The following is a 16,316-nucleotide window of genomic DNA, read 5'->3' on the forward strand; positions in this document are numbered from 1 at the left end:
TATTTTTTAACAAAAATTGCTTAAATTTGCAGCTAGCAATGTTGCATGAAGTAACTACTTATTGTAAGTATTTGTGCAATTGTAACTGAGTATCTGTGAGTCTATGATTATTAAGATTTTTGTTTTTTTTTTAATTTTTTGAAAACTACAAATAATAGTAGTGTATTGTGTCGGTTTTCTTTTTCTTCGTTTTTGTTTAAGAAACTTTTAAGATTGACAGCTGTGAGGTGTATTATTTGGCTAAATTAGTTGAAATAATGCCAAACCAAATGTATGTTAAGAATATAAAGTGCTGCAATTAGTTTTGAAACTGGCTGAAGTTTTATTCATTAATTTGTGAAATTAATTTACAAAATTTATGGATGTTTTTTTGGTAATTAATAAAATTATGTCTACTGTGACAAATGGTTAGATGTTGAAAATTTGAGCATATTGTTTAGAAGAACTGATAAAAAAGCAGTGCTTAAAATTTGAGAGATGTTTCAGATTTTTGTATCATTTTTATAAACTATACCACCATAGTGGGGAGGGTATATTGGGGTAAATGCTGATGTTTGTTACGTACTAAAATATCGCTTTCTGTATTCGACGAAATTTCGTACAAGCTTCTCTATTGTCCCCAGGTAGGAGCCTATTGAATTTGGTTAGAATCGGTCCATTATATTTCCTAGCCCTATCTGATTGCCCTATCTGAATATAGTTAAGCTCTCATAAATATCTCAGTTATTTAGAAATCCAACCCAAATTTAGCACAAATAATTTCTACAAAAGCCTAACTCGCATCACCAAATTTTGTGATGATCGGTCCATAATTAGTCATAGCTCCCATATAAGGCCCACTTCCGGAAATAACTTTAAGCAGCATAAATCTCTTAAAAATTTTCATATTCCAATAAAATTTAACACAAATAAGTTGTATATAAGTTGTATATAACAGTTATCTCGTCCAAAAAAAAGTTACACCCATCCAAATTTGGAACATGTAAAAAGGACCGTATTTTTGTACGTTTTTTTTTCAAAAAAGCCCACATATTTTTTCTTTTGTAGAAAACAATTTTCTTCGGGACCAACTACAATTTTTATATGATCCGGAAAGAGAACTTAATGCAAAAGCATTGCTAAAGCGGACTAACATCCCCCAAAACTATCCAAATTTGGCCAATTTAAAAAAAGTTTAGGTTTGAGTAAACAAATTCTAAAAAGGCAAAGCACCGATTCTCGAAAAATCTCTATATTTGTATAACCCTATATGTTTGTTAAATATTTCCAAATAACGTCACAGTAGGCACTTGTCTAAAAAATACTCAGTTTTTGGAACACATTTTTGCCGTGTTAGGAATTTCGGTATTTGAAAATAAACAAGTAAGAGAGCTATATTCCGCTGTGCCGAATCTTATATACCCTTCACCAAATTATACTTCAAAATAAAAATTTTAAATATTTTTAGGTAAATTCATTTTTTTAAGGTTTTTTTTTATTTTTTGGAAAAAAAAATTTTGGAAATGTTTTTTTTTAAATTTAAAAAATTTAAAAAATTCTGTTTTGTTTAAATTTAAAAAAAAATTGTTTGTTTCAATTTTAAATATATTTTTTGTTTTTTCAATATTTTTTTTAATTTAGCGAAAAAAAATTCGGGTTAAAAAATATTTTTTCCGATTTTGACTCATTGTAGGCCCAACTTATTATGGTCTTATATACGTCGTTGCAAAGCTCTTTGAAATATCTATCAATAGATATCCATATTGTCTATATTAATGACTTAGTAATCCAGCTATAGGTCAAAAATATGTCAAAAATCGAGGTTGTCCTGGTTTTTTCCTTATATCTCAGCCATTTGTGGACCGATTTTCTCGATTTTAAATAGCAACCGAGCCGGAAGAATTCCGGAGAAATTCATGTACAACAGACGGACAGACGGATATGGCTTAATCGACTCCGCTATCTAAATAAACCGGATACTTTTGATTGCAAATAAAAGCCGTTTAGTAGTTTGAAAATACTCTTTATTTATTTAAAATATACAACAACAGAATTAAATAGTCACTCAATGTTTTAATTTATACACGTTTATAAATTCTCAGAACTTGAAAAACGCAGCACTTGAAAAACGCAGCATTCTTTAAGGCACTCAGTTGATGTTTATTCGAAAAGCGTCTCTGATAAACTCACTAACGACTGCAACCTCTGCCACTATTTATAACACTGCCATCTGGACTCTAGATTGCTCTTTAACTGTCTAGAGCTTTCTAATACATGCGCCAGAGTGCGATTTGCCGATTTTAGTCCTCAAAATAACGATTTTATGAAAAGTCTATATTTACATCAAGGTTTTCATATAATCATTTAATTAACAAATATAATAAATACAAACTGAACCATAATGGTTTTTGTAAGATAGAAGATGATATATAAAAATGTAATCTGAATTTAAAGAGCTTAAATTACTGGATTTTTATAATTTATTGAATCAAAATGAAAAATGTTTGTTAGATTTTGGAAAAAAAAATTGTTAAATTTTTATTTTTATACAGTTACTTGAAGGATGTCTATAAACCTATACTAAAGACTTTTTAAAATTAATAAAGCCTGATACTTGATTTTTTCGAAATTGAAATATAGCTGGTTGGAATATCGTATTCGTCTTTGGAATGTCTTTGAAATCCATTTCATATGATATATGAATTGTTTATGTACATGACTTAGTATTCGAGATATATGTAGGAAAGTCGTGGCTTTTTGTGGAAATATGAAAAATACAAACTGAATTATAAACTTATATATGCCCTTACCACTCACGGTGAAGAGTATACAAATATTTAATTTTTGTATGCAAATATTAAATAATTCTTATTATATAAACCTATTTTACAACACTAATTGTTTAAATATGTGAATTCTTTATTGGATTGTTAGTTTTTTCTAAAAAAAACTAAAAAATTTCACAAAAAAGTAGATAATTTTATTTTTTCCAATTTTTTGACGATTTCAAAAATATTTTGCCGATTTTGACGATTTTTTAGTCCAATTTTGACGATTTTATACCAAAATTATCTGGCAACAGTGCTGGCCACCTTTCACAAATTTCATGCAAAAACCTTCTCCTGTAAAATTTAGTTTTTGTCGGTTGAAATCTACAGGGAAATCTTTAAATAGAAAACGCCTAAAATGTACTAATAAGAGTTTGCCTAGACCTTTACGGATTTATACGATTACAAAAACTGGGAATTTTTAGTTTTTTTTTGGAGAATTGTGGACTTAGTTATTCCAAATTTTATATTTAAAGTTCATCGATATAAGAAATTTATGATTTTTTTTTACAATTTAAAAATTTGTGCAGTATTTTTGATATATCGGATACAATTTTATTTGAACTTTCACTGAAATTAAGTATTTTATTTCGAAAATGCCATTTCCGATCACATACAAAATTTTTCAAATCAATATTTTGTTGAGTATTACTAATTTTTTTATACAAAAACCCACATACCACAGGAAAGAATATTTGAAAAGTCTACAATATTTATATATTTTTTAAAGATATTAGTACAGGTTTATTCCGAAAAACATCCTTCCAAGTTTATCACATTTTATGCCGATATTTAGGTTTTGGAAAATTTGATCTTAAATTCCCAAGTAGTATTCAATCACAGTCAGCTCACGATTTCTTTAATCACTTAGTTATCAGAAAAACGCTACACGGATCTAGAAGCCTTATGGAAATATAGAAAACAACATGATCGTGCAGAGAGGATCTTCGATTTATGTAAAGAACTTTACATATAAATTGTTATCTAATTTGGTATAGACTATAAAATTATAAAATTTCAATAACATATTTTGAAAATTTGGTGCCGCAGTTTTTGAGTTTGTCGATCATGAATAAACACTTCACTTTTATATGGATTTTAAAAAATACTCATTTGTAAAACAATTTATTTGCAATATCATCATAAATATACATCTAAACTATATTAAATATCGAGAAAAAAAACAATTTTAAACGCCCACAAATTAAACAAATTTAACTAGATTTAACAAATCTAACTTAATCAACAACAACTCTAACAATAGTCATATAAAAAAAACTAAAATTAATTAAAAAAAATGTATGGCAAAAAAAAACAGATTATAACAGACAAAAAACTGAGATTTTATAAAGATTTATTAAAAAACATTTCTTTCGAATGTTTGGCTTGATAAACTGCAGCAGCAGTTGGTTGCAGTTCAACTACTGAACTATTATCATCATCCATGGTAAAGTAACGATGCCAGTCTAATGAAACAACATCAGTATCAGTGGAGGCAGCACCTGTAGGTGATTGATCTACATTTAAATTATTTGTTGCTGCCACAGGTAGAGTTACTTTGTAGCCTTTGTTAATATTATTACTATTGTGGTTTTTGGCATATGATGATGCAACTGTTGCAAATGCTGTTTCCAATTCCGCATTTAAACTTTGTGCATATGGATTAATGTCAATATTGTGCAAGTCCATTGCTGCTGCTGCTCGTGCTGCTGTAGCTTTTGCTGACGTATGATCAAGTAAATTGCGATCAGTTCTTAAAGGTGACTCAGCCTGTTTAAAGGTACGATATAATGAGTCTGCTGTTAATTTACGAAATGGTGAAGGTGCTGGCTGTATCCAATTTATATTTTGTTGAAGCACCTTTGGCGGCCAATGGGTGGTGATTGTGTCGGTTTGTAGAGCAAATCCCAGACATGTCTGTAGTGCTGGCCATATAATGACCATAATAAATGTTAAGTTTTTATGATTCATAATTTGTGTTGTTTTTTAGTATATATTTGATATTTATTTATAGTTAAGTTGGAGGTGTTATTTTATCTTAAGTAGTAAGTCTTACTTAACGTTATGAGTTTATATTGAAATTTGTTTTGCAATTTTGATCTATAAGCGACATTTATAGTTTTTTTGCTTGTAGCTTTCGATCTATTTTAAGTCATCTTATAGACATTTTGAAATAAATCATTCATATTGATGAATTTTTCTATTGTTATTGTTAAATCTATTTGGGTTGTTGTTAAATGAAAAATGATTTGAATTTATTTTTGTTTTGATATTTTCTGATAGCCTAAACACAAAGAGCCACAAACTTGTGCTGCGTCATTTTAAATACCTTAACAAATTTTGTGGTTGTGGCTTGAATTCAATTAAAGTTTCATCATTTATCAAAAAATTAGTTATTTTTGCGTACAGCAAAAATTCAAGTCAAGTTCAGGTTTATTAATTTTTATTTAATAGAGTAGAAAATTGCTGTAGGTAAACGAATTAATTCTTGCATTGACAAAGACTAATTGTTGTAGAGTTAGAAGCGGTATTAATATGGGTATGCACTTAAGGTAAAGATAGTATTTTAACAAGTAAGAGAGTTATATTCGGCAGTGCCGAATCTTATATACCCTTCATCAAATTTACTTTTTTTTTATGTATTTTAAAACATTTTTTTTTAAATTTTTTTATACCCTTCACCTTTTTGAGAAGTGTATATATAAGTTTGTCATTCCGTTTGTAATTTCCACAATATAATTTTCCGACCCTATAAAGTATATATATTCTGGATCCTTATAGATAGCGGAGTCGATTAAGCCATGTCCGTCTGTCTGTCTGTTGAAATCAATTTTCTGAAGACCTCAGATATCTTCGGGATCCAAATCTTCAATAATTCTGTAAGACATGCTTTCTAGAAATTTTCTATTTAAAATCAGCAAAAATCGGTCCACAAATGACTGAGATATGAGGAAAAAACTCGGACAACCTCGATATCTGACCTATTTTTTATCTATATCTGGATTACTAAGTCATTAATATGGATATCTAATGATAGATATTTCAAATGCCTTTGCAACGACGTATATAAGACCATAGTAAGTTGGACCTACAATGGGTCAAAATCAGAAGACATTTTTTTAACCCGAATTTTTTTTCACCATAAAAAAATTTAAAAAACAAAAAAAAAAAAAATTAAATTTTAAAAAAATAACAATTCCAAAACATTTTTTTTATAAAATATGAAAAAAAAAATATTTTTACCGAAAAAAATTTTAAAGTTTTATTTTGAAGTATAATTTGGTGATTCGGCACAGCCGAATACAGCTCTCTTACTTGTTTTTATTTATTTTAAAAAAGTTTTTTTAAATTTTTGGAAAAAAAAAGTTTTAGTGAAAAAAAATTCATGTTAAAATCAAGTAAGAAAGTATGGTCGGTCAAGCCCTACCATATAATACCCTACACCAAGTAAAGTAAAAATATTTTTCTTTTAAAATATCTATAATTTATATTCATGAGTGATTTTCGGAAGTGGGCCTTATATGGGAGCTATGACCAATTATGGACCGATCATAATGTCTATATGAAAGTTATTTATGGTGAATTTTGTGAGTATACCAACATTTTTAAGGGATGCACGTTAAAGTGATTTTCGGAAGCGGGTCTATATGGGAGCTATGACTAATTATAGACCGATCGTAACAAAATTTGGTGACATGAATTTTGTATATATAAAACTTATTTGGAGCGCAATTTGTGGAGATACATATATAAATTAATTATTTATGACCGATAAAGACCAATTTCGAGGGGACATTTGTATGGGGGTTAGGTGAAATAATGGACCGATTTCAGCCAGTTTCAATAGGCTTGGTCCTTGGGTCGAAAAAGTAATATGTACCAAATTTGATCGGAATATCTTCAAAATTGCGACCTGTACTCTGCGCACAAGGTTTACATGGACAGCCAGCCAGCCAACCAGACGGACGGACATCGACACAGAAAGTGATTCTAAGTCGATCGGTATACTTTAAGGTGGGTGTTAGACTAATATTTTTGGGCGTTACAAACATCTGCACAAACGCATAATACCCTCCCCACTATGGTGGTGTAGGGTATAAATTTTTTTTCCCGATTTTGACCCATTGTAGGTCCAACTATAGTAAGTAAATATTTATCGTTGGATATCCACATTGTATATATAAATGACTTAGTAATCCAGATACTGATCAAAAATAGGCCAAAAATCGAGGTTGTCCTGGTTTTTTCCTCATATATCTCAGCCATTTGTGGGCCGATTTTGTCAATTTAAAATAACAATCGAGCCGGAAGAATTCCCTATATATTGATGTCCGGATAATCAACATTTTTCTGACTGCTCAAACAGTATTCCGGTGGACAATTTGTAAGGGGCAAGGTGAACATCGGCTCATTTTCAAACAAACCTTAGCTACACAGAGTATTTGTGGAAAATTTCATCCTTTCGTTTGGACCCTACGTGTTTTCAACAGACAGACAGAAGGACTGACATAGCTTGATCGCCTTAGAATCTTAGAGTAATCAGAATATATATACTTTTTGTTTCTACGTCTAATATTTCGATATGTTACCAACGGAATGACACAATCAATATAACACTCATTTTTTTGATGGTGGTTATAAAAAAACATTCAGTGAACCCCCCTAATTTTACACCATAATTATGCCGTAAATCATAGTAATAATAATAATGATATTCACAAATATTATTTCTTTTTATAAATATCTAAACGTTTAACAAACAAAACAAATACCCTTTAACTTTAGAAACTAAACGCCACTTAATCTTTTTTTAATTTTATACTTCATAAAATAATAAAATCACAGACATTTCGTGTACGTATTAAATATTATTATTATTTTTTTTTTTTAATAACACAAAGTTAAAAGTCAATTTTTGATATATTAATAAAACCTTTTAGCGGCAAGTATGAACAAATATCAAATATTATTTACAAAAAAAGCTTTATTTAAAAAAGGCTTTTTTTTAAACAATTTGTTTTTTACTATTAATTTGTAACATATTTTTAGGTAAGAGTATTTTTTGGGGGTTTTTAAATTTGACTAACATTTTAAACTAGTGAGTTTTTGGTAAACAGTAGTGGCGAATATATTAGGAACACTTTAAACTTAAACTAGTATTAAGTCAAAGTAATATTTTATTCTGCGTAGATACTATGATGTATTCCAAATCATTCGTAAATCGTACATTTGTATCCGTTTTTACTTTTGCTTTCAGAAAATGTACAGACATAACAAATTTCCTTGCTATATTTTAACGAAAGCTGAGGGTATTATGCATTTGTGCTGATGTTTATATCGCCCAAAAATGTTAGTCTAACGACCACTTTAAAGTATACCGATCGACTCAGAACCAATTTCTCAGTCGATTAAACGAAGATCGTCCGTCTGGCTGGATGCAAATGTATTTTTTTCCCGCAAAAGGACTTCATCGGTCATAATTAATTTAAATGGGTATCTACACAAATTTGCCCCAAATAAGTTTTATATATACGGAAGTCATATCGGTCCATAATTAGTTATAGCTCCTATATAAGGTCCACTTCCGAAAAACACTTTAACAAGCATAAATCTTTTCAAAATGTAATGCTGAATTTAGAGCAAATCTTCCCATTTCTAATAAATTATAAAATAAGATTTTAAAATGCAACATTGGGCAAAGCTAAAATTACAATCTATTTTTCTGTATCTGTATATATAACAAGTAAGAGAGCTATATGCGGCTGTGCCGAATCTTATATACCCTTCACCAAATTATACTTAAAAATATATAGTTTTTTAAATATTTTTATTTATACAAAATTTAATTTTTTTTTCCAAATTGTTTTTTAATTTTTCTTAAAAAAGTTTTTTCCCAATTTTTTTAATTTTTTAAAAAAATTTTTTTGCAAAAATAATTTATGAAAAAAAAAAAAATTCTTGGTGAAAAAAAAATTTGGGTTAAAAATCATTTTCCCCGATTTTGACATATTGTAGGTCCAACTTTCTATAGCCTTATATACATCGTTGCAATGGACTTTGAAATATCTATCATTAGATATCCATATTGTCTCTATCAATGACTTAGTAATTCAGATATAGATCAAAAATAGGTAAAAAATCGAGGTTGTCACGGTTTTTCCTTACATCTCAGCCGTTTGTGGGCCGATTTCAAGTAGCAACCGAGCCGGAGGAATTCCCGATATATTGATGTATGAATCGTGTATGTAAGGTATTTGGGGGCTACGGAAAGTTGATTTCAACATACAGACGGACATGGCTATATCGATTTCGCAATCTATAATGATCCAGAATATATATTATTTATAGGGTCGCAAATGAAAAATGTAGAAATATCAAACGGAATGACAAACATATATATAAAAATGTATGTCAAAAACAAGTAAGAAAGTATACCCTACCCTAAGTAAAAGAGCAAAAACATTTTTCTTTTAAAATTTCAATAATTTATATTTTTGAGTGATTTTCGGAAGAGGGCCTTATATGGGGGCTATGACCAATTATGGACCGATCACCATGAAATTAGGTACTGTGATTTATGTCTATATGAAAGTTTACTATGTTGAATTTTGTGAGTATACCAACATTTTTAAGCGATTTATGCACGTTAAAGTGATTTTCGGAAGCGGGTCTATATGGGAGCTATGACTAATTATGGACCGATCGTAACAAAATTTGGTGACATGAATTTTGTAGATATAAAACTTATTTGGAGCGCAATTTGTGGAGATACATTTATAAATTAAACATTTATGATCGATAAAGTCCAATTTCGGAAGGACATTTGGGGGCTAGGTGAAATAATGGACCAATTTCAGCCAGTTTCAATAGGCTGAAATATAAAAAATAATATGTACCTTTGATCGAAATATCTTCAAAATTGCGACCTGTACTCTGCGCACAAGGTTTACATGGACAGCCAGCCAGCCAGCCAGCCAGCCAACCAGATGGATGGACGGACATATTTAATCGACTCAGAAAGTGATTCTAAGTCGATTAAGGTGGGTGTTAGACTAATATTTTTGGGCGTAACAAACATCCGCACAAACGCATAATACCCTCCCCACTATGGTGGTGTAGGGTATAATAAATTTATCTGTGACTTAGGAGCCTAAACCACTGGACCCATCCTGTTGAAAATTTTACTGTATGTTTCTCTCTATTTGGAAGGAACAATAGGATACTTTGAAAATTTCAAGTAGGCTGTGGCACTTCCCATAAAAAGCAAATAGTTAGTATGGAATATCTGCTGAACTATAATTGTGAAAGTGGCTAAATTTTTACTTCGGTATGGGCGGAATTGGAAAAATGGGCGTGGCACCCATACCAAGTTAATAGTTATTTTCAAATATCTGCAAACTATAATTGGCAGTCTTCAAACTTTATATGATAGAATTTCTTTTCAGTGCATGTAGTTTAATTGAAAATGGCACAGATTGGAAGAGGGGGTGTGGACCCATCCATACAAGGTAAATAGTTATTTTCGAATATCTGGTGAACTATAATTGTAGAAGTCTTTAAATTTTACCCAAATATCTCAATTATATTGTACATAGTTTGCTGAAAATGGGCGGTATTGTATTAGAGGGCGTGGCACATCCCATACAATAGCAATCCTTAATTTCGAATATCTGAAAAATTATAATCTTAAAAGTATTTCAACTTTGTTCGAATAAATTTCTTATCGCTATCCAAATTTTGGCTGAAAATGGGCGGTATTGTATTAGTGGGCGTGGCATCTATCATAAAAAATAAATAGTTATTTTCCAATATATCGACAACTATAATTGTTAATGTCTTCAAACTTTATATGAATCAATTTCGTATCACTGCAAGAAGTTTAACCAAAAAATGGGAAGGATCGGTACAGGGTTAATAGTTAGAAATTCAATTAAAGACCTTTAAATTGCAACGTTTGCCAAGAAATCGCACATCTGATAGCCCTGATTGTAAAACTGACAAAATAATTGATTAAATTTAATATGAAGCGACAAGACCAAAAATAAGATAAACTTACCGAAGTTTGCTACAAATTTTCATACGAGATAATATTTATTAGGCTGGTATTCTACGAACCACCCTAGTAAATATTTTACATCTCACACTTCAATAATTACGTTTGCGCTTTCGAGATTGATCTTGCAAATGATGTCAAACCATAATAGAAAACTGCCATTTAAAAATGTTCATCTCAAGATAAGAATTATGAATGCAATTATTTATTTATTGATTATTACCATTAATAATTGCTATGATGTGGGGAGTCCCCACATTTAGCTTAATTACTATTCAATTTACATTCTAAAATTCAAATTCAAATAGCAAATATGATCGCCAGCTATTAAAATATTAGCAGTATTTAAATGTGTGTGTTTGTATATTTTGTTTTAGATTTTTATGATCGAAAAAGTGATGTAAGCCCAGATAGTTAAATTATGCAAAACTTAATGAAACAAATTATAGCTGGAAATCAAGATTTTTGTTTTTTTGCTTAAACTAGAAAAAATATACAATTCCTAATCAAGAAGATTCTTATGGAATTCAGAAAAGTTAAAAGCATTAATAATCGTGAAGAAAACTAGAAGAACAAGTTTTGTTTTAGAGTGAAATAAATTAAAAGAACTTGGAAAAAAAATATGGTTAGAATGGTGAATTATTTAAAATGTGTTAGAAAAAGTATTGAAACAAAAATAAATAAATATTCAAATCTGTTGTCAATGGTTACTAGATGTAAATTTGTGTTTTACAAAAGAAATGTTAATTTTGTAAAGTCATTAAAATATATTATTTGCATATTTTAATAATTTAGCATGGAAATTTTTGAAAATGTGTTACGAGTATTAAAATTTGATGTTGAATTTTTAATATTTGAGGTCATTTCATATAACACTGATTTAATAAGACTTCCTTAACCTATTCTAGCCTTGACTTCTAGAATTTCTAATCTTTTTCCTATTTCAATAGGGTACTAGGCAATATTTGTTGAAATCATTTAACTCTGATTTAATGAGACTTCCTTAACCTGTTGTCTTAAATAGATTCTATAGCATTTACTAGGTTATTGGAGAATATTGGTTTGGATCTAAGAAATTCAAAATTTATATGATGTAAAATTTAAGTGAAAGTTTCTGTTTTAGCAGAATTTAAACAAATGTTTGTTTTCGTTATATTTTTGTTTTTATTTTGTTTGTTTGTCTTAGTCTACAGTATTAACACTAATTTGTGGATATTTCTTTTTGGCAAAATTTGATGGTGTATTATGAAATTTACCAGGATGAACCACCACCTTGACTCCAGCCACCAGAGCTGTGACCACCGTGACCACCACCGTAACCGCCACCATAACCGCCAGCAGAAGCACCGCCAGATTGATGGATGACTTTGAAAACCTTAACGGTGGAAGCACCACCGCCATAGCTGCCACCATGAGAGCCGCCATAGCTACCGCCATGAGAGCCACCATAGCTGCCACCATGACCGCCTTCATAACCACCACCATAGCTGCCACCATGACCGCCTTCATAACCGCCGCCATGACCGCCGCCATAACCGCCACCATAACCGCCAGCACCGGCATCGTTGACAATCTTTACGACAACAACTTTTTGGGCAGCACCGCCGCCATAGCTGCCACCGCCGCTGCTGTAGCCGCCAGAATGACCACCGGAGTAGCCACCACCGCTATAGCCGCCACCACTGTATCCACCGGAAGAGGCATGACCACCGGAGTAGCCACCACCACCGCCGCCGCCGCCACCACCACCTCCGAGCAAACTAAGTTTAGCCTGGAGTAATCCACCAAGACCGCCACCGCTGCCGCCACCTCCCAACAAAGAGCCCAAAGAGCGCTTCTGAACATTGTGAGCTTGACCGCAAGCGACCAAAGCGGCCAAAACCATTAATAAACTGACGAAGGGCTTCATAATCCACAAAATAGTAATCCAATGATAGAAACGGCGAAGCGTTAACTAATTTTAAAACTCAACAAGAACAGCCATTTATACGAAAATTTTTGAAAACCATCAAAAACTAAACACATTAACGCATAATTAATAATAATAAAAAAACGAAACTTCTTAAAACACATAACATAATTTCAAACCTATGCTAGAACCCTCTCTCTATAAAACTCCCTTAGCAGCAGATAACAGAAAGAGACAAACATATCAAAATCATCAAATGAAATCTAGCAAAAATCTCTAAAATTATGATAAAAAGAGTTTTCAGCATCGTCTTCGATAATTTGCATAAAAATAACCCAGTTTCTTAACAGAAATATATAAAAAAAAGATCAACAAAAATCAAAAGATTTTCAAACATAAAACTAGTCATTTAGGCGTCTTATTCATTTTAATTTCTCTAATCAGTCGTGTGTGCAAGAATTTTAAACTTAAACTTCAGATATGTATATGGGCAAAACGGTTTAAAAAACCTGAACCGGTCTTTTGTTGTAAGTAAACAAAAGAATTTTTGGTTTAAGTTTGTTAAATAAAATAAATATTAAATCTTTTTTTTTATTTAAACACATGTCCATTAGTTTGGAACAGTGTTGCTAGTTTAGCCTTTTTGAGGCTAGATTTAGCCTTTTTATTTACACTTTAGCCTCGAAATTTTGGTTTTAGCTTCGTGGCTTTTTGCTAGCCTTTTTTTAATTTCAAAATAGCCTTTTTTAAAATTAAAAAAGGCGGAAAAATTTCGAGACTAAAGAGTAAATAAAAAGGCTGAATTTATATTTGTAAGCCATTTTCATTTTAATTTATTACTGTTTTTCATTTATCTATCTCAAGAATTGTGCAGTATTAAAAGAACAAATAACAATTACCAATATCAAGTGCTTCAAAATGAAATAGAGTATTTTATATCTGAAAGCTAAAATATCTAGCAAATTCGCTTTCAAGGTATTTGATTCATTATCGTATCCAATTGAAAATAATACTGCAAATTAAATTAATTTCAATTAATTGCAACAAAGATTACCATATCAAAACTCTTCTCAAAATCGATTTTTTATACGTTGATAATACACTTGAAATAGTAAAACCAAAAAAATATATTATGTCATATTGATAGTGAAAAATTAAACTGCTAATGAAATTACGAAGATTAAGGCAGAATATTTTAAAATATAAAGGGACAAATATAGAACTAACAATGTCCATTTTCTGATAGGGTTAAGTAATGCCGATGAATTTTTTTAACATATTTTATAATTTTTTATTTAAAAATAAATGTAAATCTAAATTTTTTATTTATAATAATTTAGCTTTTTTTGGCTTTTTTTAAAAGCGGTTTAGCTTTTTCTGGCATTTTTTTGAGGTCAATATAGCTTCTTTTTTTGACAGCTCCTGGCAACACTGGTTTGGAATACTATAATGTGAGTGAATAAAGAAAAATTCACATAAAATGTGAGTTTGAAAATGAAAACACAATGATAGCGTTAAGCTACAAGACACGACTCAATGATCCTTCAGGATCATGTTGAATTATTGTTTGATTATTTCATGTTCACAATCGTAATTTTATACTGTTGAATCATATTTATTCATTGAGATGTGAACCACAGTTTTCATTTTCCTGAGCTAAAGTTTCTGCTCTTTAAATTATCTACCATATTTTTTGATTATCATCATTTTTTATCCGTGTCTGATTAAAGTCTAGCTCGAAGCCAATGAAAAATAATGTTGTTATCTTCTAATGTGCCGATACTATCAAAGCTGATTATTTTTTTCACATGCTGAAAGAGACATCCCTGAAAATGTTAGGATTATAAGTAGTGTTTGCATGTGATCCACTTCAGTTGGTATATATATAATGCACTGTGGTTCCAAATTCAAATCTAACTGGACAATATTATTTGGTGTCGGTTTTATGTGGATTTGTCAAGCAGTTATGGCCTATAAGTCCTATTTGTATGGTGGCTACGTGAAATCATGATCCGATTTTTATCAGTTTCAATATGCTTTGACTTCAACCGCCTTTGCACTTTAATCCAATGGACGTGGCACTACCCGCTTGACTTAAATTTTTTACCGAACACTTAAAAACTCATTATTATCATATGTACGAAATTTGAAAGGTATAGCTGTTTCCTGTGATTTATTGTCTCAAAAACTCGTGAATCGGTCAGCTTTTTTTTAAAATATAGGGTGTATTGTATGAATGAACCCGAATTTTTTTTGGTAGTTAGACATAATAGTAATATAATATACAAAATATTTCAGTGCAATATCAATTATAGATCCAAAAATTAACGATTTTCAATTAAAAAATTAAAATTTTTTATTAATAAATCTTTCTTTAAGAATATATAATAATTTAATATTTTTCTATAAGATATCTTTACGAAGAACATTTTGATATAAAAACATGTCCTAATTATTGAATATGTCGCCCCTACGTCCTTCGGAATTTTACCTTTTTTTTTTTTGGGCCAGATGTTCTAAAATCCCAAAGCTGGGATCAGAAAATGGAAAGCAGCTTTGGAAACCTTTTTTTAACGCTTTATTGATTTATTGAATCTGTCTGTTATCGACCTTACAATAAGTATTTAAATCTTATAACTAAAATTAAAACTATTTGCTCTTCAACAAGAGAGCCTTCTTGGTTAACTGACACTCATCTTAGCGGGGTGGTAGATCTGCTCTACGGAGCCTGGATCGGGTTTGGATCTGCACAAGTTGTCTTGCAAGCGTATTGGGATGGTTTCGCAGCTTTACAATATATTTCTCATGGACTTTCTTGGACTCTTCCTTTACCAATGTCACTTCTAAGTCTCTGTAGATGTTTTCATTTCTTATGAACCATGGTGCTCCCGTCCTAAGAATTTTAGATTGGGCCTTCTGTATAAGATCAATACTGGTGTTGCTAGCCATTCCCTATAATTGAATTCCATATGTCCAAATTGGTTTTAAATACAGGATATATACAGGAAATATTCAAGGCTTAATTTTGATTGGTCACTGATTAACCAATGAAAGCTAGAGGCTTTTAACTTCATGTGAAGTCTCTTGGTTTCTATGTGTCGGCGCCAAGTAAGCCGTCTATCTAGATGAATACCAAGGTAGGTGACATAGTCAGACTGCATTGTTGAGTGTGATAGGTGAGCAATTTCCCCTCCTAAGAGCGAACGTAACATGTTTAATTTTCAGCTCATTTAACTTTATTCGCCAGTTTTTGAATCATGACTCCACACGTACGAGATAATTCTGTAGTTGACTAGATGCCTTATGTGTTCCCTATTTATCCTCAAAGTATTTTACCAGCCCCGAAGGAAATTTCAAATGCCTATAACTCGGAAATAATAAGAGATAAATAGCAAAATCTAGCCGAGCGCTTTCAAAAAATATAAACATCTTTGAAATCGGAAAGAATGTACCCTACTTTGAGCACCCATAGCGTCACCCTTGGAGCATTTGTAGGGCTCATTTTAATAACTTAAACTCGAATACTCTGCCCCACTGTACTGTGGTA

General features: G+C 30.8%; 1 protein-coding gene across 1 annotated transcript; it reads right to left on the reverse strand.

Moving 5' to 3' along the window:
* Window positions 1-12,112: 12,112 nt before the first annotated feature.
* Window positions 12,113-12,769, reverse strand: LOC135958376 (keratin, type I cytoskeletal 9-like). Its single transcript, XM_065509280.1, has one exon. It carries the CDS (start codon window positions 12,767-12,769, stop codon window positions 12,113-12,115), a length of 657 nt encoding a protein of 218 aa, XP_065365352.1.
* Between the last annotated feature and the right edge of the window lie 3,547 nt (window positions 12,770-16,316).

Source organism: Calliphora vicina, chromosome 4 (genome assembly GCF_958450345.1).
Source record: "Calliphora vicina chromosome 4, idCalVici1.1, whole genome shotgun sequence".
NCBI classification, from domain to species: Eukaryota; Metazoa; Arthropoda; class Insecta; order Diptera; family Calliphoridae; genus Calliphora; species Calliphora vicina.

Coding starts and splice junctions, on each gene's coding strand:
- LOC135958376 (XM_065509280.1), bottom strand. CDS start 12,769: ATGAAGCCCTTCGTCAGTTTATTAATGGTTTTGGCCGCTTTGGTCGCT.